At 40.6% G+C, this 26581-nt stretch overlaps 1 protein-coding gene and 2 long non-coding RNA genes across 5 annotated transcripts in view; 1 reads left to right on the top strand and 2 right to left on the bottom strand.

Moving 5' to 3' along the window:
- The window catches only part of cblb (Cbl proto-oncogene B, E3 ubiquitin protein ligase), a 150832-nt gene extending 127791 nt beyond the window's left edge, over window positions 1-23041 (bottom strand). Inside the window, exons 1-4 of one of the 3 annotated variants that reach the window (XM_021563293.3) lie at window positions 22108-23041; window positions 21686-21752; window positions 20363-20540; window positions 19761-20011 (exon numbers count right to left, since the gene is read on the bottom strand). In XM_021563293.3, coding sequence (XP_021418968.3) covers window positions 19761-20011; window positions 20363-20530 — 419 coding nt within the window. In that variant the 5' untranslated portion in view covers window positions 20531-20540; window positions 21686-21752; window positions 22108-23041. Of the gene's footprint in view, window positions 1-19760; window positions 20012-20362; window positions 20541-21685; window positions 22034-22107 lie in introns of those variants that run through there. The other 2 variants (XM_021563294.3, XM_090200188.1) reach the window with 2 other exon arrangements.
- A 1550-nt stretch (window positions 23042-24591) lies between these two features.
- On the bottom strand, window positions 24592-25620 carry LOC149978064 (uncharacterized). Its single transcript, XR_016486707.1, has 2 exons — window positions 25153-25620; window positions 24592-24835 (listed from the first exon to the last, which is right to left on the bottom strand). It is a non-coding gene; the product is annotated as an uncharacterized LOC149978064 (long non-coding RNA).
- Window positions 25021-25948, top strand: LOC118938802 (uncharacterized). The gene is made up of 2 exons (XR_005036093.2): window positions 25021-25448; window positions 25561-25948. It is a non-coding gene; the product is annotated as an uncharacterized LOC118938802 (long non-coding RNA).
- The last annotated feature ends 633 nt before the right edge of the window (window positions 25949-26581 follow it).

Below are 26581 nucleotides of genomic sequence, written 5' to 3'. Positions count from 1 at the left end.
TGATCTTAGGCTTGTGTTCAGCCATGGAAACCCATTTCATGAACCCGACGAACAGATTTCGTGCTGACGCTGCTTCCAGAGGCAGTTTGGAACTCGGTAGTGAGTGTAAAGCTACGTGCTTCAGCACTCGGCTGTCCCGTTTTGTGAGCTTGTGTGGCCTAGACATTTCCACTTCACAATAACAGCACTTACAGTTGACCGGGGCAGCTCTAACAGGGCAGAAATTTTACGAACTGACTTGTTGGAAAGGGCATCCTATGACGGTGCCAGGTTGAAAGTCACTGAGCTCTTCAGTAAGGCCATTCTATTGCCAATGTTCATCTATGGAGATTGCATGACTGTATGCTCAATTCTATACACCTGTCAGCAATGGGTGTGGCTGAAATAGCCGAATCGACTAATATGAAGGGGTGTCCACATTCTTTTGTATATATAGTGTATGTCAGACAAACGTTTTGTGTAGTCCACTTGTTTCTTTTTATTTAAACCAGCAGTTCCCAACCTGTGGTCCGCGGACCACTACTGCAGGTGGTACACAAATTAGTGTTTTTTTTTGTGTGAAAAACTATAAAAGTTGGGATTAGTAATGGTATCATGACCAATTTTATACATTACTTTTCACAATGCAAAATATTTAACAAACATCCATCTGTAATAATAGGCCTTTCATCTTGTAAATTCACTGGTAAATTTGACTCCCTTTAAGATTTGTTATTTTAAAAGATTCCGCGATTCCAACTGCGCATGGCGGACCTCAAGAGCTTTTGACAGTGATCTGGACATCCCGGTCCCGGGAAAATAAAAAGTTGGGAACCCCTGCTTTAGACTTTAAAGATACATTCTAAAAGCCACACTGATCTTAGTTGGGTATCATTCCATCAGAGAGAGAGAGAGAGAACTATAACATTAAAGACATCAAACCTAAACATTCATAAAATACAAGTGAGCTAATTGTTCTCAGACACATCTGGACGTCTATTTGACAACAGTTGGTCCCCATGACCTTGATTTAGGTTGAGCAGTATTTTTGACCATATTATGTATAAATCAGGTTCACAGCCCTACACAAAATTACAACAAGAATGGATGACACAGTCAACATTTAACAGAGCCCTCAGAAAGTATTCGCAACCCTAGACTTTTTCCACATGTTGTTGTGTTACAGCTTGAATTTAAAACAAATTACATTTAGATTTTTTTGTCACTGGCCTACACACAACACCTCATAATGTCTAAGTGGAATTATGTTTTTAGAAATGTAATAAAAAAAATGACATCTTTCTTCATCCCCAACATACTGTACATTCCAGTGAGCGCACACAAGTCGCGATAATGCTTTAACCGAAGGCCCACGAGACAAAATAAGGTATTCTCAGGTTTCAAAGACTAACGTTTGGAGTGCTACGGAAATAATGATGACATCCGCCCACATGAGGTATGAATACAAGAGGAACCCAGAGTACCTGAAACTGAGGACACAGAGAAATTGATAGATTAGCAGGTTGGGGGGAGTAAGATAATGAAAGAAAGACGGCTAGAAAAGCCCGAAAAGGAAGAGGGCAGGACATGAGAACCGATGTTCATGACACTCAAAAACCCACCAGCATGAAACAAATAAACCTCAACATAAATCATTACTTAATGGGATATACATATGTACTTCTTCAAAATGTGTCTACAGTGTGAGCTTTTGTATTGTGGTCAATCTAGATGGCTTCCGCAAAAGGCAGATAGCCCTTTGGGGAAAAAAATAAGCGGGTGGGTGGCTGATGATGGGAGGGGGGAGGTGTTTGGCTCTGTCTGCGAGGGGAGGAAGGCACCAGTCCCTCAGACTCGAGAAGAAGAGACAGATCAGAGGCCCAGTACAGACCCTTCTTTGTGATGTGATCATTAAGAGAGTGAATGCAAAAAGGAAACACATGAACAGGATGTAACTACGGCTTTTCTACTCCCCCCTTCATTAACTCCATTTCTGTCTCGGAGATATTAAAGAAGAATAAAAACAGCACAAATTGTAAAAACAGAAATCTTATGAAACCTCTGTCTTAGCTATTTAAAAAGTTTCAAATAGACGAATCCATGTTGATTGTGACAGCCATGTGGTCCTATAGCATATTTGTATTAATTATGGATCCCCATTAGTTCCTGCCAGTAGCTACTCTTCCTGGGGTCCAAACATAATAAAGCACTTACATTACATATAAGACAAAAGATAAAACAGTGCAACATTATTACATCACTACCATACAACAATATCACATTGTATGTGTATGCATGTGTCCATACCTGTGTGTCTCTCTTCACAGTCCCTGTTGTTCCATAAGGTGTATTTTTACCAGAATAAGAATAAATTTGCAAAATGTTCTGAAAATCTGTTTTTGCTCAGTCATTATGGTGTATTGTGTGTAGATTGATGCGGGGGATTTTATCCATTTTTGAATAATGTGGAAAAGGTTGAGGGGTCTGAATACTTTCCGAATGCACTGTATAATGTGGAAGAGCCCAAAAAAAATGTGTCCATCAACAATGACAAGTCACTGGGTCTGACAACTTGGATGGACAATTTCTGAGGATGACTGCAGACTATTTTACCACCTCTTAAATCTAAGCCTACAGGAAAGTGTGTACCCAGGGGTGTCTCTCGATCCCAGGTGAAGGATATTTTAAACAAACAAAAATAGTTCTACAAGCAGTTGTTACAACAACAAGAACATAGTGTTTTGTTCAAATACTGATGGAGTCAACTAATAAAAGAATGGACGACCTGACCAGAGAGGTCCAGGACCTGAAGAACAGAATGCAGTTCTCCCAGGGTCATCTCGATGAGTTGAAACAGGAGAACGGAAAGATGACAGCAATCTGTAAGTCATTGAGAGAGGACATCAGTTCTGTATGTGAATACATGACAATGACAGTAATTCGATTATCTCGAGGAAAGATCAAGGCGGAACAACATTATTGTAGACGGAATTGCAGAATCTCCACATGAGACTTACATCCGATATGACAGGCTCATTGTCCACCCTCCTTCCCAAAAGCCTGGAAGGGATGAGAGAGCCAAGCCTATGGGTTTGTAGCTTTAACCCCGCTGCGCACACACACACACCAACGGATGAATGGACTGCTGAATGTATGTTTTATTTTCTCTTGTTTTGTTTGCTCTTTTCCATATTATGTTGATCTCTGAGAAGCTACCCAGGAAAGGGCTGAAAATAGCTCATAATATATGTAGCCTCAGAAATAAGGTTCATAATCAATAACTTGATAAAATTAGATAACATTAACATATTAGCAATTTCTGAGACTCACTTAGATAATTCCTACAGCAGTAGCAATACAAGGATATAACATCTATAGAATAGACAGGAATGCTTATGATCGATAGATCGATAGATATACACACATACACACATATACTACCGTTCAAAAGTTTGGGGTCACTTAGAAAGGTCCTTGTTAATGAAAGAAAAGCACATTTTTTGTCCATTAAAATAACATCAAATTGATCAGAAATACAGTGTAGACATTGTTATATTGTAAATGACTATTGTAGCTGGAAACGGCAGGTTATTTATGGAAAATCTACATAGGCGTACAGAGGCCCATTATCAGCAACCATCCCTCCTGTGTTGCAATGGCACGTTGTGTTTGCTAATCCATGTTTATAATTTTAAAAGGCTAATTGATCATTAGAAAACCCAGAGTAACTTTGCTGTATCATGGATTGAGAGCTATCTAATGGAACTCAGATGGTTTTCTACGCTCAGGGCTAGGGGGCAGTGTTCGTAAGTTTGGATAAATGATGTGCCCAAAGTAAACTGCCTGTTACTCAGGCCCAGAAGCTAGGATATGTATATAATGGTAGCATTGGATAGAAAGCACTCTGATGTTTCTAAAACGGTTAAAATAATGTCTGTGAGTATAACAGAACTGATATTGCAGGCAACAACCCAAGGAAAATCCATCCAGAATTTCCTTTTTTTAAGTCACTGTCCATTTCACCGCTTGTCAATGGGATATACAAATAAATAGCTCCCAGATTACAGTTCCTATGGCTTCTACTAATGTCAATAGTCTTTAGACTTTAGACAGCTCAGACACCCATGCATACCCCACAAAACATACCACCAGGGGTCTCTTCACAGTCACCAAGTCCAGAACAGACTATGGAAATGCACAGTACTACACAGAGCCATGACTAAATGGAAGTCTATTCCACATCAAGTAACTCCTGCAAGCAGTAAAATCAGATTTAAAAAAACATAAAACTACACCTTATGGAACGACGCGGACTGTGAAGAGACAAACACACAGGCACACACACGCTACACACACTCTACACACACTTATGTATGGTGGTATAATAAATGATGTATTGTCGATGTGTAGATATGTGTTTAAGTCTTACTTTGTTTGTGCTAACACACTATAATAAAACACATAAAACAAAACATTAAATATATTTAAGAAAAGCAATCCTATTCTGTAACACAAGTCTCCAATCAATAATGTAAAATGCTTGAAAAGCACCAGAATATCTAATTACAAGGAATTCTGCATATTGTTCCACACAAGGGGCAAAAAAACTAAAAGCAGATTTTCCCAATTCTGTGGGATCTCCAGAGTTATCCATCCCTGAGAACGGGTTTGGTAATTTGTACGTCTAATATGAATCAATGAAGTAATGTACAGAGAAGGTTTCTGCAAGACCGCTTTGTAAATAAATAAAAGAGAGCACAGCTCTTCTTACAGACAGAGAGGTCCATCCCACATGTTCGCAAAGGAGTCGAAAAACCATCCACAGCGATAAAACGTATTGCTGAATGGAATACTGAGTCCAATGGTTTCAAAACAGAGGCTGCCGCGTGCATATAAATCATGTCACCATAGTCTATTACAGGGAGAAGTGTTGAACAATGTTCCTTCTATTTTCAAAACTGAGGCTGGATTTATTTCTAGATAAAAACCATCATAGATCTCAGATTCTTTGTCAAGTTTTCAAAGTGTGTTTCAAAAAACAACTTGTCATCAAACCAGATACCCAAGTACTTATAGTGAGAAACTTGCTCAATTTGGGCTCCATTTGGAGTGTAAATACACAAGTCCTCAGGGCCAAGACCTAGAGAACAGCATAAACTTGCTTATATTTGCATTTAACACTAATTTAACATCAGTAAGTGATTTTAGGATTGATGCTGAAGGTCACATGCTGAAGGTCACAAATGGCCTGTCGCACTGAATAAATATCTGTCATCTGCATAGAGATGAATGTTACAGGTGTTAACAGTATTTCCAATGTAATTTATATACAATGTGAACAACAATGGCCCCAAAATCGAACCCTGGGGTACCCCTTTAAGTACTTCAAGAAATGTGGATTTAACCCGGTCTATCATAATAGCTTGGGTTCTGTCACTAAGATCATTCTGAAACCACAAACAGGCATCAGTGCCAAGGCCTAACACAGACAACTTACTCAATAAGATAGAATTATAAAATCTATAACTAGGGCAGCAAAATTCATACAGTTCACAGATAAAAACAGAACGAAGTTGCACATTCACCAAGGTTTCAAGAATCTTAGCTAGACCAGAACGCCTTGATATGAGACGATAGTCGTCAAGATCACAACAATCACCTCCCTTATGTAGGGGCAGCACATAAGCTGATTTCCACACTTTAGGAACATTTCCTGATAAATATTACATTAAAGATGTGAGTTATTGAACCAACAATAAGGAACGCTGCACACTTGAGCAGACGTGGATCCAAATGGTCGGCCCCTGGAGATTTCTTAATGTCTAATGTCAACATCACAGCAAGGATGTCTGTCTGAATAGCCATAAGGAAAAACCCTATCTGATTTTCAAATAATAAATAAATAATAAATAAATAATTTTCAAAATTATTCAGTAAAATTCCCCCATCAACATCCAGCACATTGTCACAGTGAGTAGCTTTTTGAATTATATCAAAGAGAGAGCCTGCAAAAGTAAAATGTTGATTAAATTAATCATATCACTTTAATCAGTAATAGTGTCAGACGCTACATTCATTTGTAAGGGAAGAGAGTTTCCCAGAATGTATATGGATTTCCAGTACAGTCAGCTAGAGTGTTAATATAATAATTAGACTTCGGTTTTTCAAAGAAGTTTTACACATAGATTTCTGAATTTTCGTAAGGATTGCCAGTCCCGGCCAGAGTAAGTACTTCTAGCCATGGCCCAGGCAACATCTCTTTTGCGTATGAACTCAGATATTTCAGGTGTGAACCAAGAATTCAATCTATTTTGAACTCTCCATTTTTTAAATGGGGCATGCTTATCTACAATGTTGTTAAAAACAGTTTTAAAGTCACCTGGAGCCTATTCAGAATCCGGTATTGTCACATGCTCTCTCCGGCCTCTAGGTCACCATGCTCTCGAGACTCAGCCGGATTGACAGGTTCCCTGATCCCAGGGAATGTCCCTTGGTTGGCGTCCTGTGGATGAAGCGTCTGGGAGGGGGTACTGTCATGTGTGTTCTCTCTCCGGCGCTCTAGGTCACCATGCTCGCGAGACTCAGCCGGATTGACAGGTTCCCTGATCCCAGGGAATGTCCCTTGGTTGGCGTCCTGTGGATGAAGCGTCTGGGAGGGGGTACTGTCATGTGTGTTCTCTCTCCGGCCTCTAGGTCACCATGCTCGCGAGACTCAACCGGATTGACAGGTTCCCTGATCCCAGGGAATGTCCCTTGGTTGGCGTCCTGTGGCTGAAGCGTCTGGGAGGGGGTACCGTCATGTGTGCTCTCTCTCCAGCCTCTAAGTCACCATGCTGCTCATCCATCCATCATGTCCCCATCATTACGCGCACCAGCGCCTCATGACACTAACCTGGACTCAATCACCTCCTTGATTACCTTCCCTATATATGTCACTCACTTTGGCTCCTTCCCCAGGCGTTATTGTTTCTGTTTCATGTCTGTGCATTGTTCATGGTTTGTATTGTTTATTTATTGAATCACTCACTCCCTGAACTTGCTTCCTGACTCTCATCGTTACAGGTATAGCTAAGATACCATTAAGATCACAATGGTAGACATCATGTAAAAAAGCTTGTTCACAAAATAGTTTAAAATGTATCCTGGTAATAATACATGTTTTTTCCCTATGAGTCCTAACATCTCTAATACAAACAATAGTGATCACTAATATCAAGGGAGAAAACACCACTAGCCACAAATCTCTCTGGAGTAATTGACAACACAAGGTCAATTATTGTTGATTTAGTAGAATCCTTCAGATTTGGACATGTGGGTTTAGTAATCAACTGAGTAAGGTTTAGGTTATTACAAAAATCTTTTAAACAGTCTGAGTCTTGAGTTCCCCAGGACAGGTTAAAGTCACCCATGACCAACATTTCAGAAGTAGAAAAGGAAGCTATTTAGTCAGTGCGACTAGTTAACAAACATTTCTTAGCGGAGGGAGGGTTGTAGACTCCCAGAACAGTTACTTTAGAATTAGAACCAAGTTGAATACTTAAAGCTATACATTCTAATTGTTTAGGACTGGACAAAGCCTTTAAAAGAGACACAGAAAGGTTACTTTTAGTATAGATAGCAACACCACCACCTTTGCCCATTCTATCAGCCCTGAAAACTTTAAAACCATCAATAGTAAAACCTCATAATCCACAATTCTCAGAAAACCATGTTTCTGATCAAATACAAATATCTGGATCCCCCTGGTCAGCCCAGATCTTGATGTAGTCCCTTTCTGGAAAAAGGCTGCAAACGTTTAGGTGCATGAATTTCAAACCTTTTCGGGCTTTGAAATCACCTGGAGTGTCAACAAAAGCTGGGTCATTACTTTCCAACCTATTATTGATAACCAAAGGCTGCATAGCAATGGAAATGTAATTGTCAAAATTGACCCCAATCCGCCCTATATATTGTGTATCTGTCACTGTTGGCATTGAGATGTAATAATAGTATGCATTAACTGAGACAGCAGCGGCTTCAATTTACAATACAAATTGGTAAAAATGCTAGGCAGTATCCTCCTTTCTAGCCATAGCAGGGCTAGCAACACTCTACGAGAGGTCGACCGATCATGAATTTTCAACTTTCTTATCCAACACATTGTTTTTGCATTATTTAAACCAAATTGAACATGTTTCATTATTTACTTGAGGCTAAATAGATTTTATTGATGTATTATATTAAGTTAAAATAAGTGTTTATTCAGTATTGTTGTAATTGTCATTATTGCAAATATTCTTTAAAAATCGTCCGATTAATCGGTATCGACTTTTTTGGTCCACCAATAATCGGTATCGGTATCGGCGTTGAAAAATCATAATCGGTCGACCTCTAGTGGATATATTGAAGCAACAATACATCAGTCTGGAAGTTAAAGCTTGGTCGCAAATGGGTCTTCCAAATGGCCAAGCATACTTCCAAAGTTGTGGCAAAATGGCTTAAGGACAACAAAGTCAAGGTATTGGAGTGGCCATCACAAAGCCCTGACCTCAAGTCTATAGAAAATTTGTGGGCAGAACTGAAAAAGCGTGTGCGAGCAAGGAGGTCCACATCCTGACTCAGTTACACCAGCTCTGATTTATTGTGGGAAGCTTGTGGAAGGCTACCCGAAATGTTTGACCGAAGTTAAACAATTTAAAGGCAATGCTACCAAATACTAATTCAGTGTTTGTAAACTTCGGACCAACGGGAATGTGATGAAAGAAATAAAAGCTGAAATAAATCTCTCTCTACTATTATTCTGACATTCAACATTCTTAAAATAAAGTGGTGATCCTAACTGACCTAAGACAGGGATTTTTACTAGGATTAAATGTCAGGAATTGTGAAAAACTGAGTTCCAACTTCAACTGTATGACTTCTACTTCATTACTTCAATGATGCAAAATAAACTGGTGTCCACATACAATGACAGGGATCATCAACTAGATTCAGCTGGCGGCTTATTTTTCCAGATACTGAAAACCCTAAACCAAAGAAGTCGTTCAGGGATTCCTGACGAGACTATGTTAGCGAGTGGATAAACCACCTCCACCATCCATTCTATATGGCAGGGCTTGTAAACTATCCCGGGTAACAAGGAAATCAAGCCGCAAGCTGCCAAGTGATGCAAGCCTACCAGATGAGCTAAATGCCTTCTATGCTCGCTTTGAGGCTACCAACACTGAACCATGCATAAGAGCACCAACTGTTCCGGATGACTGTGTGATCGTGCTCTCTGTAGCGGATGTAAGACATTCAAACAGGTTAACATTCACAAGGCCGCAGGGCCAGACACATTATCAGGACGGATAATCAGAGCATGCGCTGACCAGCTGACAAGTATCTTCACTGACATTTTCAACCTCTCCCTGACCCAGTCTGCCAGTCTGTAATACCTACATGTTTCAAGCAGACCATCTCTATTGCAATCCACACTGGATTTTCCCACCTCGACAAAAGGAACACCTACATTAGAATACTGTTTATTTACTACAGCTCAGCATTTAACACCATAGTGCCCATCAAGCTCATCACTAAGCTAAGGACCCTGGGACTGAACACCTCCCTATGTAACTGGATCCTGGACTTCCTGACGGGCCGTCCCCAGGTTGTAAGGGTAGGCAACAACACATCTGCCACGCTGACCCTTAACACATGCCTGCTTAGCCCCATCCTGTTCTCCCACGACTGTGTGGCCGTACACAACTCCAACATCATCAATAAGTTTGCCAATGACACAATCGTGGTAGGCCTGATTCCCAATGACACCGAAACAGCCTATAGAGAGGTCGTCAGAGACCTGGCAATGTGGTGCCAGGAAAACAACCTCTCCCTAAATGTCAGCAAGACAAAGGAGCTGATAGTGGACTACAGGAAACGGAAGGTTGAAGCACACCTAGACCTGTGGCGGACATGACACATTTAGCATCTCCTGGCTTCCACGCACAGCCTACAAGCCACTGATACAGACCTTTGGAACAGCTACATTTTAAAAAGTCTAATAAATCCATGTAATATAGCCTACACCATCACAATAAACCCATTATTTATTTTAGACAGGTCTAAAGAAACATGATACGAAGAAAATGTAGTCTATTTCAGAAGAACGGAATACTCTGAGTTGTCCTTATGCTAGGCCCTGATGTGGCTATGTCAGATTTGCTTAGAATTCCATGGCATTATTTTATATATGTATATTGAGCTATATGCTCCTATATGCTTAATGTAGAGTTATTCATGTAACTTTAGTTGTTCTACAAACGCTGGGCTATATTTTCTGATTTTTAATACATTGCAAGGCTGCATGATGCGACTCTAATGATGATCTGAAAGTTGCATGAAAGGCATGAGCTCTGCTTTGCTTTTGCGCAGGCTGAACACAATTAACATTCTGAACATAGTCCAGGACAGTTGTGGGATGCGATAGATCCCGAATTAATACAACCACTAGCATAAAAAAAAAGATTTTAAGCAATGAGCCTGACGCAACAGATGGGAACATTTAGCTTAAAATGTTGATAAACTAATAGGCTATTTCTTCACATTATAAGCGCAGCAATGTCCACACAGCAATAAGAGAAAATGTTCTATTAGCAGGAAAACACCATGAACACAAATGTGATTATGCATGTAATGCTTTTATTATAAAAGGGGCATTGTTATGGTGAAAATGATCTTGCCCAAACTTGAAACTCACGCGCTGCGTTATGTATGCCAGTTAGACTCTACACCCGTTCTAAACCGGATTAATGGGCTTCCTTTTAAGAAGTTATTTGGCCACTTGATACAAACCTTATCAAAACATATAGGCCTATGGGCTAGGCGACATGAGGTGTGAAACTATGATTTGAAAAAGCATGCACTGTTTGCCTTCACAAGTGATAGGCTAATATTGTCACCAATTACACTATTCTTGATTGAATCTTGTCTTTACACATACTAATTAATATGTGTGTGAAGTTTGTTTTGATTTTGAATGGACCATTATCATGCACGTATCTCGAATCAAGGGCAGCGGGAAAAAAATACATGTAATCCATAGCGAAAGGAGGACGCTGTTCCCGTGGTTAATTTTCATGCCAGCCAGGTAGGCTATACTCCTGTTTTAAAGAGAAGCAATGTGCTTAATATTAGGAAAGTTGAGAAATAAATATAGTAGGCCTAGCCTATAGAAAGCTGATAGGATCCTCCTATTTTTAAGAGGCCATCGCTCTGTTTCCTAACACAATTGTATAGCCTATAGAAATGTTGCGCAACATGAATTCGTGGGCTTTCATGAAGTGTTTGATTAGATTTTTGATTACATTTGCAGTGATGTCAGAGTGATTAAAGGGACAATAGAGTGCTGAGTACAAGGCAGTTAGCAAGTTTGGTAGTCTACTAATGACCATCAGCAGCATCAGAGCTTGGAGAAGACTAATTACCGTGACTAAACGGTCACATGGAATTTGACTGCCATCATGACCCGTGACCACCGGTGTGGCGGAAATACAGTCACCGTAACAGCACTAAACACGCCCCCATTCACATTGAAGGGGCTGTAGTGGAGTGGGTCGAGAGCTTTAAGGTCATTAGTGTCCACATCCCTAAGGATGTATCATGTTCTAAACATACCAACATAGTCAAGAATAGGGAACGACAGGAGGCTGAAAAGACTTGGCATGAACTCTCAGTAGGGTTGGGCGGTATCCAGATTGTCATTCTGTTTCTGTACCATACCAGGTATACGGTATTACCAAATGTACACACAAGGTTCACCATTTTTTTAATGGACAAAACTGTTTAAGCAACAGGGATCTTGATCCAGGAGAGGACTGAAGGTCTCTGCTGTAAACAAGAAGCTTGATTTTGACATCTAGACACTTATCTAGCAAGTTAGCAAACCAAATGCATAGCTGGAGCCCTGGGCTCCAAATAAATAATGTATTTATCTTAGACTTCTTATAGTTATATTTAACATATAATTAGAAGCGGTGGCATAGCACGCACCCCCACAGCCTGTGGTATTGAAAATCATAGCGTCGGTATTTCGAAATACACCGGTATAGGGTATAAACATTACTTCGCCCAAGGCTAGCCCTCAGATCCTCAAAAAGTTATACAGCTGCACCACGGAGAGCATCTTGACCGCTGCATCACCGCTTGAATGGCAACTCCTTGGCATCCGACCGTAAGGCACTACAGAGGGTAGTGCGTACGGCCCAGTACATCACTGGGGCTGAGCTCCCTGCCATCCAGGACCTCTATACCAGGCGGTGTTAGAGGAAGGCCCTAAAAATTGTCAAAGACTCCAGCCACCCAAGTCATAGACTGTTCTCTCTGCTACCGCACGGCAAGCAGTACCGGAGAATCATGTCTGGGACCAAAAGTCTACTGAACAGCTTCTTCCCCCAAGCCATAAGACTGCTGAACAGTTAATCAAGTGGCTAACCTGAATATTTGCACTGACTCTCTAGCTCCGGCTCTATGCACACTCACTGGACTCTACCCACATGTGCTACACTGACACTCCAACACACAAACCCACACACAGAACATGCACACATAGGCATATTGACATACGCTTCTGCTACTCTTTATTATCTATCATGATTGCCAAGTCAATTTTACCCCTACCTACATGTACAGTACCAGTCAAATTTTGGACACACCTACTCATTCAAGTTTTTTTTTTATTTGTACTATTTTCTACATTGTAGAATTATAGTGAAGACATCAAAACTATGAAATAACACACACATGGAATCATGTAGTAACCAAAAAAGTGTTAAACAAATCTAAATATATTTTATATTTATGTTATTCAAAGTAGCCACCCTTTGCCTTGATGACAGCTTTGCAGACTCTTGGCATTCTCTCAACCAGCTTCATGAGGTAGTCACCTGGAATGCATTTCAATTAAACAGGTGTGCCTTGTTAAAAGTTCATTTATTTCCTTCTTAATGCAATTGAGACAATCAGTTGTGTTGTGACAAGGTAGATATCCCTATTTGGCAAAAGACCAATTCCATAGTATGGCAAGAACAGCTCAAATAAGCAAAGAGAAACGACAGTCCATCATTACTTTAAGACATGGTCAGTCAATACGGAAAATTTCAAGAACTTTGAAGGTTTCTTCAAGTGCAGTCGCAAAAACCACCAAGCGCTATGATGAAACTGGCTCTAATGAGGACCGCCACAGGAAAGGAAGACCCAGAGTTACCTCAGCTGCAGGGGATAAGTTCATTAGAGTTACCAGGCTCAGAAATTGCAGCCCAAACAAATGCTTCACAGAGTTCAAGTAACAGACACATCTCAACATCAACTGTTCAGAGGAAACAGGGTGAATCAGGCCTTCATTGCCAAATTGCTGAAAAGAAACCACTACTAAAGGACACCAATGAGAAGAAGAGACGTGTTTGGGCCAAGAAACACAAGCAATGGAAATATGTCCTTTGGACTGAGGAGTCCAAATGAGAGATTTTTGGTTCCCTCCGCTGTGTTTGTGAGACGCAAAGTAGGTGAACAGATGATCTTCGCATGTGTGGTTCCCACTGTGAAGCATGGAGGAGGTGGTGTGATAGTGTGAGGGTGCTTTGCTGGTGACACTGTGTGATTCATTTTGAATTCAAGGCACACTTAACCAGTATGGCTACCACAGCATTCTGCAGCGATACGCCATCCCATCTGGTTTGCAGCTAGTGGGACTATCATTTGTTTCTCAACAGGACAATGACCCAACACACCTCCAGGCTGTGTAAGGGCTATTTGACCAAGAAGGAGAGTGATGGAGAGCTGCATCAGATGACCTGGCCTCCACAATCACCCAATTTCAACCCCAGTAAGATGGTTGGGATGAGTTGGACCGCAGAGTGAAAGAAAAGCAGCCAACAAGTGCTCAGCATATGTGGGAACTCCTTCAAGACTGTAGGAAAGGCATTCCAGGTGAAGCTGGTTGAGAGAATGCCAAGAGTGTGCAAAGCTGTCATCAAGGCAAAGGGAGGCTACTTTGAAGAATCTAAAATTAATTTTTTAGATTCTTTATTATATATTTTAATTATATATTATAACACTTATTTCATAGTTTTGATGTATTGACTATTATTCTACAATGTAGAAAATAGTCAAAATAAAGAAAAACCTTTAATGAGTAGGTGTACAAACTTTTGTACCAATTACCTCAACTACCTCGTACCTCTGCACACTGACTCGGTACTGGTAGTCCTTGTATAAAATCTCGTTATTGTTATTTTGTTCCTACTTCCTTTTTGGTTAATTTTTTATACTTTTTAAGTTTGCATTGTTGGGAATGGGCTCATAAGCATTTCCCGGTAAAGTCTACACCTATTGTATTCGGCACATGTGAAAAATGAAATTTGATTTGATGAGAAGCTGCTGCCGAATGGGGATCCTTACAAAGGAATGAAATTACATGAGGGAAACAGTTTTGTTGATGCTAAGAATGGAATGTATATGTTTTTAAATAACATCCTTAAACATTTTTGAACATTATTAAAGTTTTCTTCATGTTCTGAGAAATGTTTTAAAGTGAATTGTGTGGAATATATATATTTTTTACATTCCCAGAATATTGCCAACAACTGACATTAAAGAGAATCTACAACCTCTGAACATTCTGAGAACTTTGCTTAAGTCACACCATTTTTGTGAACATTCCCAAAATGTAGTAAAATATGACATAAAACTAAAACTACTTTGGAACTTGTGTGGAATGTTCTGTGGAAGTACTGAAATTCCCACAGAATGTTGTTTCTTAACGTTCTCAGAACAATTTAAGAACATGACTTTAAATAGAACCATAGATTACCCACAACCAACAATGATGAGACAGCCGACAATCACGCTTTCACCAAGCTCTAAGAAACATATGGTTCTCGGAACAATATGTGCTAGCTGGGAGTTTGCTCTACCCAGCCAGCCAGGTGCTTCCTGTTTCACGATTGGATCTTGTTTGCTGAGGTTAAAAATATACTAGACCCGACTTCATGTCCCTGTAACGGAGCACCTAGCGATCAAGATGATGCACTCACTAGGCAGACTCAGGGTTGCTGTATGTTTGAAAGCTGCGGGTTTGAACAGTAGCATCCAAAAATGTCTGAAAACCTATTTCTTCAAAGCGCACCTTGGTGTAACCCCCCCCCCCCCCCCCAGAAAACAAAATAATATTAACTTACTGTTGCACTTCTAAATGGGTCTGAACAGGTGTGCAATAGTGCTTGTTGATGTTACCGTTTAAAAAAAACACCCAGCCAGTGCTTAATTTGTAAATCGGTAGGTGCCGGAACAAAAAGTGAGCGTGAGAGGGGGTGACCTGGGGAGCTCTGAAGTACCGGAATGTATGATAAAAATCGCCTTTATAATAAAACATTGCATACATGTAATTAAACTTGCGTAGTGCCAAAGAGCAATAGAGTAGTGGCACTTACAGAAGTTGCACACCACGGGGAACATTTTTCGTAGTCTTTTTTTAAACACATTTCATGCAATTCTATGTCATATTACACGACTGGAGACCTTCGCAGAATCTTATTCAATATCCCACATCGAAATGACAAGACAACTTTGACACTAAGAAACTGAGATCAATGAAAACGACGTGGCATTGAATCCATCAATAGCCCAGGCCTAGGTGTGTGGAGACACATTGTAGGCTACAATATGAGGAGGAAATTCTAGTCTTAAAAAAGCTTTCCAGTGATGCACAAAACAAAAGCCTCTCTCTCTCTCCAGTTTTACTTTGTAAAACAATATTTGGAAGTTGATCAAATATTTTGATAGCCTACAGCACACTGATTAGAGTCTTCCCTCTCATCAGGAGCCATGTGCTTTGCAACCTTAGTTTTCCCGCGATTGTATTTGAAATATTGCGAAAGGCCTGTTTTTGTCTGCATACAGATTTGCCGCCCAGTGGAATGGAACACTGGTGTTACAATTGCAAAGCAGAATTTGCGTGGCTCAACCAGTTGGAACGTTGTCAAGGAGGGCGGTCACGTGTGTTGCGAAACTTAGGATCACTGGTTTGAGCGCCATATGGGACAGTTACCAGCACACTGACCCCGATACAAAATAATTGCTCCTGGTTTTCCCCCAAAAATGTAACGACTATCAGGGTCGATATGATCAATACAATCACACAGTTTGTATTCTTCTGCAATAAATTGTATTAATACAAGTCTATTTGATGTAAAGACTGGTTGAAGTGCATAGTAAAAGCCACTTGTTTTCTCAGTATTTTCAATTGTGGTGTCACAAGGGGGGGTTCTGACCAAAGATGGCCACCAGCTACAGCTCCCATAATCCTTTGTGCTACAGGTCACCTGACCTAGTTATGGGCTAAGTTGGCAGCGGCTGTGCAGCACTGAGAGCTTGGCACCAGAACACTAGCATGGCCTGCTGAAGGCTCTCCACAGCTCAATTAACTTTAGTGTTTGAGTCAAGTGTTGATGATTAAGTCATTTTATACCCAGACAGAGCTAGGCCTTTTAAGGGAAGTTTAATCATGTACACTATATATACAGAAGTATGTGGACACCCCTTCAAATTATTGGATTCGGCAATTTCAGCCACACCCGTTGTTGACAGGTGTATAAAATCGAGTACACAGCCATGCGATCTCCATAGACAAGCAATGGCGGTGGAATGGCCTGTACTGAAAAGCTCAGTGACTTTCAACATGGCACCGTCATAGGATGCCACCTTTCCAACAAGTCAGTTCGTCAAATTTCTGCCCTGCTGGAGCTGCCCCGGTCAACTGTAAGTGCTGTTGTGAAGTGGAAACATCTAGGAGCAGCAACGGCTCAGCCACGAAGTGGTAAGCCACACAAGCTCACAGAACCGGACCGCCGAGTGCTGAAGCACGTAGCGCGTAAAAATCGTCTGTCCTTGGTTGCAACACTCACTACCGAGTTCTAAAATGCCTATGGAAGTAATGTCAGCACAATAACTGTTTCAAGGGCTGAGCAACTGCACACAAGCCTAAGATCACCATGCGCAATGACAAGCGTCGGCTGGAGTGATGAGTCACGCTTCATCAGGCAGTCCGACGGACTAATCTGTGTTTGGCGGATGCAGGAGAACTCTACCTGCCCCAATGCATAGTACCAACTGTAAAGTTTGTGGAGGAGGAATAATGGTCTGGGGCTGTTTTTCATGGTTCGGGCTAGACCCCTTAGTTCCAGTGAAGGGAAATCTTAATGCTACAGCATTCAATGAAATTCTATATGCTGTGTTTCCAACTTTGTGGCAACAGTTTGGGGAAGGCCCTTTCCTGTTTCAGAATGACAATGCCCCCATGCACAAAGCGAGGTCCATACAGAAATGGTTTGTCGAGATCGGTGTGGAAGAACTGGCCTGCACAGAGCGCTGATCTCAACCCCATTGAATACCTTTGGGATGAATTTGAACGCTGACTGCGAGCCAGGCCAAATCAACCAACATCAGTGCCCGACCTCACTAATGCTCTTGTGGCTGAATGAAAGCAAGTCCCTGCAGCAATGTTCCAACATTTATTTTATTTATTTAACCTTTATTTAACTAGGCAAGTCAGTTAAGAACAAATTCTTATTGACAATGACGGCCTACCAAAAGCCAAAAAGGCCTCCTGTGGGGACGGGGGCTGGGATTTTTTTTTTAATCTATATATCACGACAAGAGAGACAACACAACACTACATAAAGAGAGACCTAAGACAGGAAAGTCTTCCCATAAGAGGCTGTTGTAAGCAGCAAAGGGGTACCAACTCCATATTAATGCCCATGATTTTGGAATTAGTTCGACGAGCGGGAGTCCACACACTTTTGAGCATGTAGTGTATTTCTATGTTTTTAATTTAAAGCCTTTATTTTCACTGAAACCTGTCTCAATAGCATTTGTGCAGTTATCATCCTGCCTATTTACGGTCCCTGTGTGTTCGGGTCAACGCCTACACCACACAATTGTCAATTATTTCACTAGTAACTGCAGATCATGGAGTGAAGTCCAGTTAAATAATTTAGTATTTATGGGAGGTAACATCTCACTTGACACAGATGTCAATTCAACGTCTATTCCACATAGATTCAACATAATTGCATTGAAATTACATGGAAACAACGTTGATTAAACCAATGTGTGCCCAGTGCGATGCACAAATTAGCTGTTTTTGCGTAGCACATTCCATAAGAACAATTAAAGTGGGTGACACTGCTCATACGTGGTGGACCACTGGCTCAAACCAGTATTTCCTTTCGCAATTTAGGCCTATATTCCCTGTCACTGTCCATAGAACTTACTCTACATTTAAGACAAAATATCCACAGGAAAGTATCATTAAACCAACATTTCAAAACGCTGGCACTTACTTCTTTCTTTCTATCATCTGAGGCATGCGCACACGATATAAACACGTGCACGAGCTCTGCTAGTGTTAATCACACTGCATACATGTAATGTGCCTACAGAAAGTATTCACACCCCTTGACTTTTTCTACATATTGTTGTAGCCAGATGCTGGATATCGAAAAGAAGGGCACCTACTGTATTGGTAGATTGGTAAAAAATAAAATAAGCCAACACTGAATATCCCTTTGAGCATGGTAAAGTCATTAATTACACTTTGGATGGTGTATCAATACACCCAGTCACTACAATTATACAGGCATCCTCCCTAACTCAGTTGCTGTAGAGGAAGGAAACCTCTCAGGGATTTCACCATTAGGTTAATGTTTAATGGCTGTGATAGGAGAAAACTGAGGATGGGTCAACAACATTGGAGCTACTCCACAATACTAACCAAATTGACAGACAGAGTGAAAAGAAGGAAGCCTGTACAGAATAAAAATATTCCAAAACATGCATCCTGTTTGCAATAAGTCACTAAAGTAAAACTGCAAAAAAAAGTGGCAAAGAAATTAACTTTATGTCCTGAATACAAAGCGTTATGAATGGAGCAAATCCAACACAACACATCACTGAGTACCACTCTTCATATTTTCAAGCATGGTGGTGGCTGTATCATGTTTTGGGTATGCTTGTCATCGACAAGGGAGTTTTTTTATGATAAAAAGAAATGGAATAGAGCTAAGCATAGGGAAATCCTACAGGAAAACCTGATTCAGTCTGCTTTCCAACAGACACTGGGAGACAAATGTACCTCTCAGCAGGACAATAACCTAAAACCAAATAGGCCAAATATAAACTGGAATTTCTTACCAAGACCTAATTGAATGTTCCTGAGTGGCCTCGTTACAGTTTTGAGTCAAATCAGCAAGACTTGAAAATGGCTGTCTAGCAATGATCAACAACCAACTAGACAGAACTTGAAGAATTTTTGAATTAATAATGTGCAAATATTGTACATTCCAGGTAAGCAAAGCTCTTAAGAGACTTACCCAGAAAGACTCACAGCTGTAATAGTTGCCAAAGGTGATTCTAACATGTATTGACTCAGGGGGTTGACAACTTATCTAATCAAGATACTGTATATTTGTGTTTTATTTATTTTTTATAAATGTTAGAATTTCTTAGACTTTGATATTAGAGTATTGTGTAGATCGTTGACGAAAAAATGACAATTAAATCCATTCTAATCCCATCTTGTAACGCAACAAAATGTGGAAAAAGTTAATGTGTGTAAATACATTCTGAATGCTCTGTATTTACACCATGTGCGCCTGCCTCAAGTGATGGAAACAACACCAATAGCAACAGTAACATAGGATATTCACCAAACAGAGGCATCGTAAACTTATACTCAAAACACACGTAGACCTTCTTTTCCTTACCTGTCCTGGGACTGCTCCTCATACATCCTCTCCTTGCCTTCTTTGAAAAGCCGGATAGCCCTTTTCGATTTCTTCATTAGGCTTTCAATGTAGACCTTAAAGTAATCATTCTCGCTGAGCTGAGTCAGTCTCTGGCTCTCCTCATATTTGCACTGAATTAGCCGCAGATGCTGGTACGTGTCAGGTAAGATATCCAAGATGTATGGGGGGCTGTTTTTCAGCTGTAGTCTAGGGTTCTGACAGAGACGAACCTGCAGAGAGAAGTTTGCAATACCATGAGTTATTAGGAGGATAGTTCAGACATGTTAATTCTGTTTGTTGCATTCTGCCTAACTGAGCTACAATTGCAATTTCCTTTTGACTCATGTTCATCCCAATATATTAAATCTTAACTAAAATAACAACATTGTATTTTGACCAATGCTTAAAACCTAATGATTAAACAACCCCTAATTTGCCTGCACACATAGGGAGAAAGGCAATTTAGGTTTACGTTATTGAAACTGGAAAGCATTCGATCAAATAGGGAGGAAAAGTCAGTCTACTGCAGGTATAAGCTCATTCGAAGCATAAATTATGCAATTGAATTCAAACAAACGTACCACTTTGTCCATAAGTTTCCAAGTTTTTTCAACTGTTCGGCGGTCAGCAGCAGCCTGTTTTGGTGGTCCGACTGCATCCTGAATGGCATCAATAATGCCTAAAATCCGACCTTTGCGTTGGTTTGGTCCGCGTCCACCTGGGTTATGGCCACTTAGAGCAGTTGCCATTGTCTATACACTGAGATAAATACAAATAATCTTAGGGTCTACAAGATGGTGACACTTTACTGCAGGTATTATGCATTATGATGTGGTTATAATCCTGTGTCTTGATACATAGATACTTTACATATCATGAACCTTATAATAATTGGCTCATACTGCTTATAACAAATGATAAAGAATAGTTTTAAGAAAAGTGATACCTCTTTGCAAGGTGCCACTAATGCAAAAGTACAACGCAAGACAACCATGCAAATTAGAAGGCCAAGTAGGCTATGCATTAGTCTATGTGTAGTAGCCAAAGCTATTATCACGGTCACAAAGTGGCATGCCTGACTAGTGACCTCCTGCTGAAAACTTCAATTTAAGGCCGGCTCCTTAACTCGAAAAACAAAAAAGAGCAGCCCCGCCACTTGATTTGCCATAAAGCTGAGGGATAGAGCTGAATAAATGTAACCGATCTCAAATTCATAGATGGCTATGAATGCAAGGACTAGCAGTCCATTAGGTAAACATGAAAGTTTTAACCATATTTTGAAACTACCCTCTGGGCACAGACATCAAATCCACTTCAATTCCACGTTGGTTCAACGTAATTGAATTGAAATGACATGGAAACAACGTTGATTCAGCCAGTGTTAGCCCAGTGGGTAGTTCGTTTTTATTTTTTCTAAGCCATAATATTTGGGTTATGATGGGGTGAACAAAGACCATGGGGAATGTATTATGGTGGGGTTAAACAGTTGAGCTAAAATCATCGAGCATTATCTAGTATGCTATTCAATAATCAAAATGGGTATATCATTAGGCTAATTTAAATGATCAAAAACGGCACAGAGTAGGCCTAAGTTTTAAATCGTCAGCATATAGAAAGAGTAGACGAGTCTATTACACGAAATGAAAGTAGGCTAGCTCCCAATTCTGACAAAAGTGTGGCGACTGTGTCTTTATCATATGCAACCAATTCATGAGCGCATTTGACGTTCACAAATGCATAGGCTGTATCAAACTTTAAGACTACAACAGAGTCCTGTGCGGCTATAATAAATACAAATAGGCAACATAAGACAATGGTTTCGTAAAGCGTAGTGCTATGACTTGTATTGATGATCGTGATAATAATGTTTTTTTAAACTACAGAAAAATAAATCATTGACTTACTGCGCACCACGCAGGAGAATGTCGACGGAATGATCCTGTTTCGAGGCTCGTGGAATAAACAACCCGACTGAAATGACAAATGGAGAGGAAATGTACGTGGAAACTACCACAGATCGCGTGTGACGGTCATTGCTTATCAATCATCCCACTTTTTGCTTTTCCAAAATCAATGTTTATAGATCAAATCAAATTTTCCCGAACTGAAGGAGCCAGTTGGCTCTACGTGGAAATGTAAAATGGTTGTGGGCGACAAAAATTATTATACGTCCCACTCTGCCCTGACATCCAGTAGGAGCTGTAACACTTAGCTGGATGTTCCATCCAGAATAGCATCCAAGTCAGAGTTACAATATTCAGCATCCGGCTCAGAGTTACATCCAGCTCAGAGTTACATTAACATCCAGCATCATTCACATACTTACATCCAGCATCTGGCTGAGAGTTACATCCAGCATCCTGCTGAGAGTTCCAGCATCTGGCTGAGAGTTACATCCAGAATACAGCTGAGAATTATATCCAGCTTCCGGCTCAGATTTACATCCAGCATCTGGCTCAGATTTACATCCAGAATACAGCTGAGAGTTACAGTGGGGCAAAAAAGTATTTAGTCAGCCACCAATTGTGCAAGTTATCCCACTTAAAAAGATGAGAGAGGCCTGTAATTTTCATCATAGGTACACTTCAACTATGACAGACAAAATGAGAAAAAAAATCCAGAAAATCACATTGTAGGATTTGTAATGAATTTATTTGCAAATTATGGTGGAAAATAAGTATTTAGCCGGATGGTGGCTGTTGTCGGTGTGTTGCTGGTTCGAGCCCAGGGAGGAGCGAGGAGAGGGACGGAAGCTATACTGTTATACTGGCAATACTAAAGTGCCTATAAGAATAATCAAAGATTAATGAAATACAAATGGTATAGAGGGAAATAGTCCTATAATTGCTATAATAACTACAACCTAAAACTTCTTACCTGGGAATATTGAAGACTCATGTCTTCAAGGAACCACCAGCTTTCATATGTTCTCATGTTCTGAGCAAGGAACTGAAACGTTAGCTTTCTTACATAGCACATATTGCACTTTTACTTTCTTCTCCAACACTTTGTTTTTGCCTGACAGCCAACAAGACAACAAGACAGCCAACAAGACAACAGCCAAGGCTTTACCCTACAGTGGACATGACCTGTAACGCTTTGATGTCTTGTGCAGTCAGCTGGTGTCTAGTTGTCAACTTGGTCAGGGTTAGACCTATATTTACTGTTGGACTGAACTTTTGCGATGATGGGTGGAGGTGCTGCGATGTTGGATGGTACTCTGTCTGGCTTATAGCGAGGCACCACCATGGCCAGGGCTTGGAATGTAATTTGTGGAGCCTGTTTGGGTTAGGTAAGATGTAAGGAGATATTACAAAAGTATATTTGGTATCAACATGTGGTGTCAATACAACTCCATCCAGACAAATAAACAAACATGTTTGTAGAAGTACAATAGTTGTTTGTCTTTTATTAAACCAGTGGTCCCTACCTGAGAGGTGTCATGTGAGGGGGGTATGAGCTGCTATAGGTCTGGTTCGGGGACCAACAGGATGTTGTTGGGGTAGTTGAGGAGGTAGGAAACCACAATGGTGTGACCACCCTTAGCACCTCCTCTTCACTCTCCTTTCCTTCCGTGTCCTCCTCGCTGCTGGATGATTCTAAGATCTCACTCATGTCCATCATCCAACTGTCAGGGATCAACTTGATTTTGCGGAAATGCACTGTTCCGTCCAACCATGTTATACATGTGGGATACAACTATCCCAGATCTGCAAATTTTGCTGCGTAGACACAGAATCATTAGATCATTTGTTTTGGTTCTGAGTCCATATACAGTGCCTTGCGAAAGTATTCGGCCCCCTTGAACTTTGCGACCTTTTGCCACATTTCAGGCTTCAAACATAAAGATATAAAACTGTATTTTTTTGTGAAGAATCAACAACAAGTGGGACACAATCATGAAGTGGAACGACATTTATTGGATATTTCAAACTTTTTTAACAAATCAAAAACTGAAAAATTGGGCGTGCAAAATTATTCCCATTATCAGCAACCATCACTCCTGTGTTCCAATGGCACGTTGTGTTAGCTAATCCAAGTTTATCATTTTAAAAGGCTAATTGATCATCAGAAATCCCTTTTGCAATTATGTTAGCACAGCTGAAACAGGCTCAAAATGATTACAGGCTCAAAATGGGCAGAAACAAAGTACTTCCTTCTGAAACTCGTCAGTCTATTCTTGTTCTGAGAAATGAAGGCTATTCCATGTGAGAAATTGCAAAGAAACTAAAAAGATCTTGTACAACGCTGTGTACTACTCCCTTCACAGAACAGAGCAAACTGTCTCTAACCAGAATAGAAGACGACAAGTACATTAGAGTGTCTAGTATGAGAAGAGTATCCTCTAGTATCCTCAACTGGCAGCTTCATTAAATAGTACCTGCAAAACACCAGTCTCAACATATACATATATATATATATATACATATATATATATATATATATATATATATATATATATATATATAAATTAAAGGTACTCTGCATTCTGCTTCCTCCTATAGGAAAACCACGCTACTGTAGATATAATGTAATTTGACGTCATTGTATCTGTGGCCAATAACCTTGAGCCTACTTGGATGGGTACTTAGATTTTGCGGTGATGTCGTGTCCCCATGAGACAGAACACTGAGCCAATCACGGCGCAACTGGAGAACATTCCCCAATCACGGCGCAACTGGAGAACATTACCAAGCCCTTCGCTCCGCATTTTCCGCTGGCTGCCCCACCACCACAAAAAGCACTGAACTAGGCTGAAACACCTGCATTTTGGAGATGCCTTACTCAAGAAAGCAAACAAGAGACCAAGTTTGTATGTGGCTATATTAAGTCAATTATTTTATTCACATGTTTTTTTTAAACTGATATGTGACAGGTATTAATGTCAGAATAACATGCAAAACATGTTGGGCCTCCCTCAAAACAGGTGGAGCTCCGCCCCACCTGCCTTGATTGACAGGTCACAGCTGGATGTGACCAGGTACCAGGATGTCCGGTCTGTCCCGATCGTCCTCTCATCTTCACTGGAGGATGACTCCTTGTCCACATCTGAACTGAGGTGTTGAATAAAATGGGCCCTCAGTCAGAAACTTTACAGGTCAGAAGCGACACTCTCGGTCAGAAGCGTTATTCTTAGTATAGAGCTCTTTATAAACCGGGTAGTTTGCATACTGGATTCTGATTGGCTAAAAACAGCATTTAGCCGTGTGTATGTGAGACTGTTTACGTTCACCATGATATCATTGCGCCTTTTCACCTCGATAAAATGGCTACAGCAACAATAGTTCCACATGCCGATGTAGAAAATAAAAGTTAAAATTAATTTGGAGAAACCGAAACGAATTGTGAAACAAACAAAGTGGGCACTTACCCGCTTCACTGACTGGTGCGCCGAACAAGGGATACATTGTGAGTTTGTGAATACAACCAAAATGGAGCTGAAAGTCATTTTACGGGACTTCTATGGTTAAGTGAGAAACATGAATGGCGAAAAAGATGGGATTAGCAGCTAAACTGCCGCTGGATTTGAACCGACATATCATTGACCCCCTCTCAGTCTGGCATGGAATATACAGGACACCGAAATCACAACGCGCAACAATGTGTCGTCTCTCAGCGTAATTAAAAAGTTGAGGGATGCGACAAAGCAGTGAATGGATACGTATGGTATGTAACTGTTAGTTAGCTAGTTACATCATTCTAAATGTACCCTGACAATATAACCGGTCGTTTTGTAGTCCTAACTATTAGCTAACGTTGTTTCCCCCTGTGTTTCAAGGTACACATGTCAAGAGCCGATAGGAGTGAACACCCTCGCAACAATGCTGCCAAAACCCTGAAAAATAGCTGGCTCGTCACAGATGTACACAAACTACTACCTCCGTCATCCATTTACAGTAGCGTGGAGCCAACAAACATGGAACAATTTTTTTCATTTGTGCACAATAAATGACAACATTCAGATCAACATTAATAAATAATTGTCATGTGTTAGTCATTCTATAAAGGGGCGCTAATACTCGGTTTTTGCATAAATTTAATGTAAGCTTGCCATCTAGCCTGTGGTTATGTTGCAACCAGTTTAGCGTTGAGACTTTCGTCCGGACTACTTTTTCTGGCAGTATATATTTATTGTGAATGTATTTATTAAAGCAACATGTTCAATATAGATGTGTAGTTTCTTGCCTTACTGTGTTGGCAACCGGTTTATAAAAGCAATAAGGCACTTTGGGGGTTAGTGGTATGTGGCCTATGTACCACGGCTAAGGGCTGTATGCAAGCACTCCGCGTTGCGTCGTGAAAGAACAACCCGTAGCCTTGGTATATAACCCATATACCACACCCTCTTGGGCCTCATTGTTGAAATAGACGCTCAGCGCTATATCAAATCGCGGAGGGCCTACACTGGAGCCAGTTCCAAATTTTCAACTGTAAACAATCATAACATTTTGTTCGTCGTTATAATTGGTCATGGGAACATATCCATCGATCTAACTGTTGTATATAATGACCCTCGCTTGGTTAGCTGCCGAGACTCAATAGCGCCCAAGTCATGTGCCAGTACCACACGGCAGGTCTGGCATTGTAAATGGCCATTGTTTTTGTTCCTGATGGGACTTCGGAGGAAGTTTAATTTGCTTGAATGCTCTAGTAGTTAATCTATGTGAAGACATTTCAGTGTCTGTGTTTGCAAGACATGATCTGTAGAAAACGTTATGCTTAAACTTTGACATTTTAAACCTGGATGTGCCAGGTGAAATTGGCTGTGCCCTTGTTGCGCTAATATTCTGCAGGCTGGA

The sequence above is a fragment of the Oncorhynchus mykiss genome, chromosome 15, assembly GCF_057628025.1.
Source record: "Oncorhynchus mykiss isolate SJ-2025 chromosome 15, ASM5762802v1, whole genome shotgun sequence".
Classification (NCBI taxonomy): Eukaryota; Metazoa; Chordata; class Actinopteri; order Salmoniformes; family Salmonidae; genus Oncorhynchus; species Oncorhynchus mykiss.
This window is presented reverse-complemented; position numbering and strand designations above follow the sequence as displayed.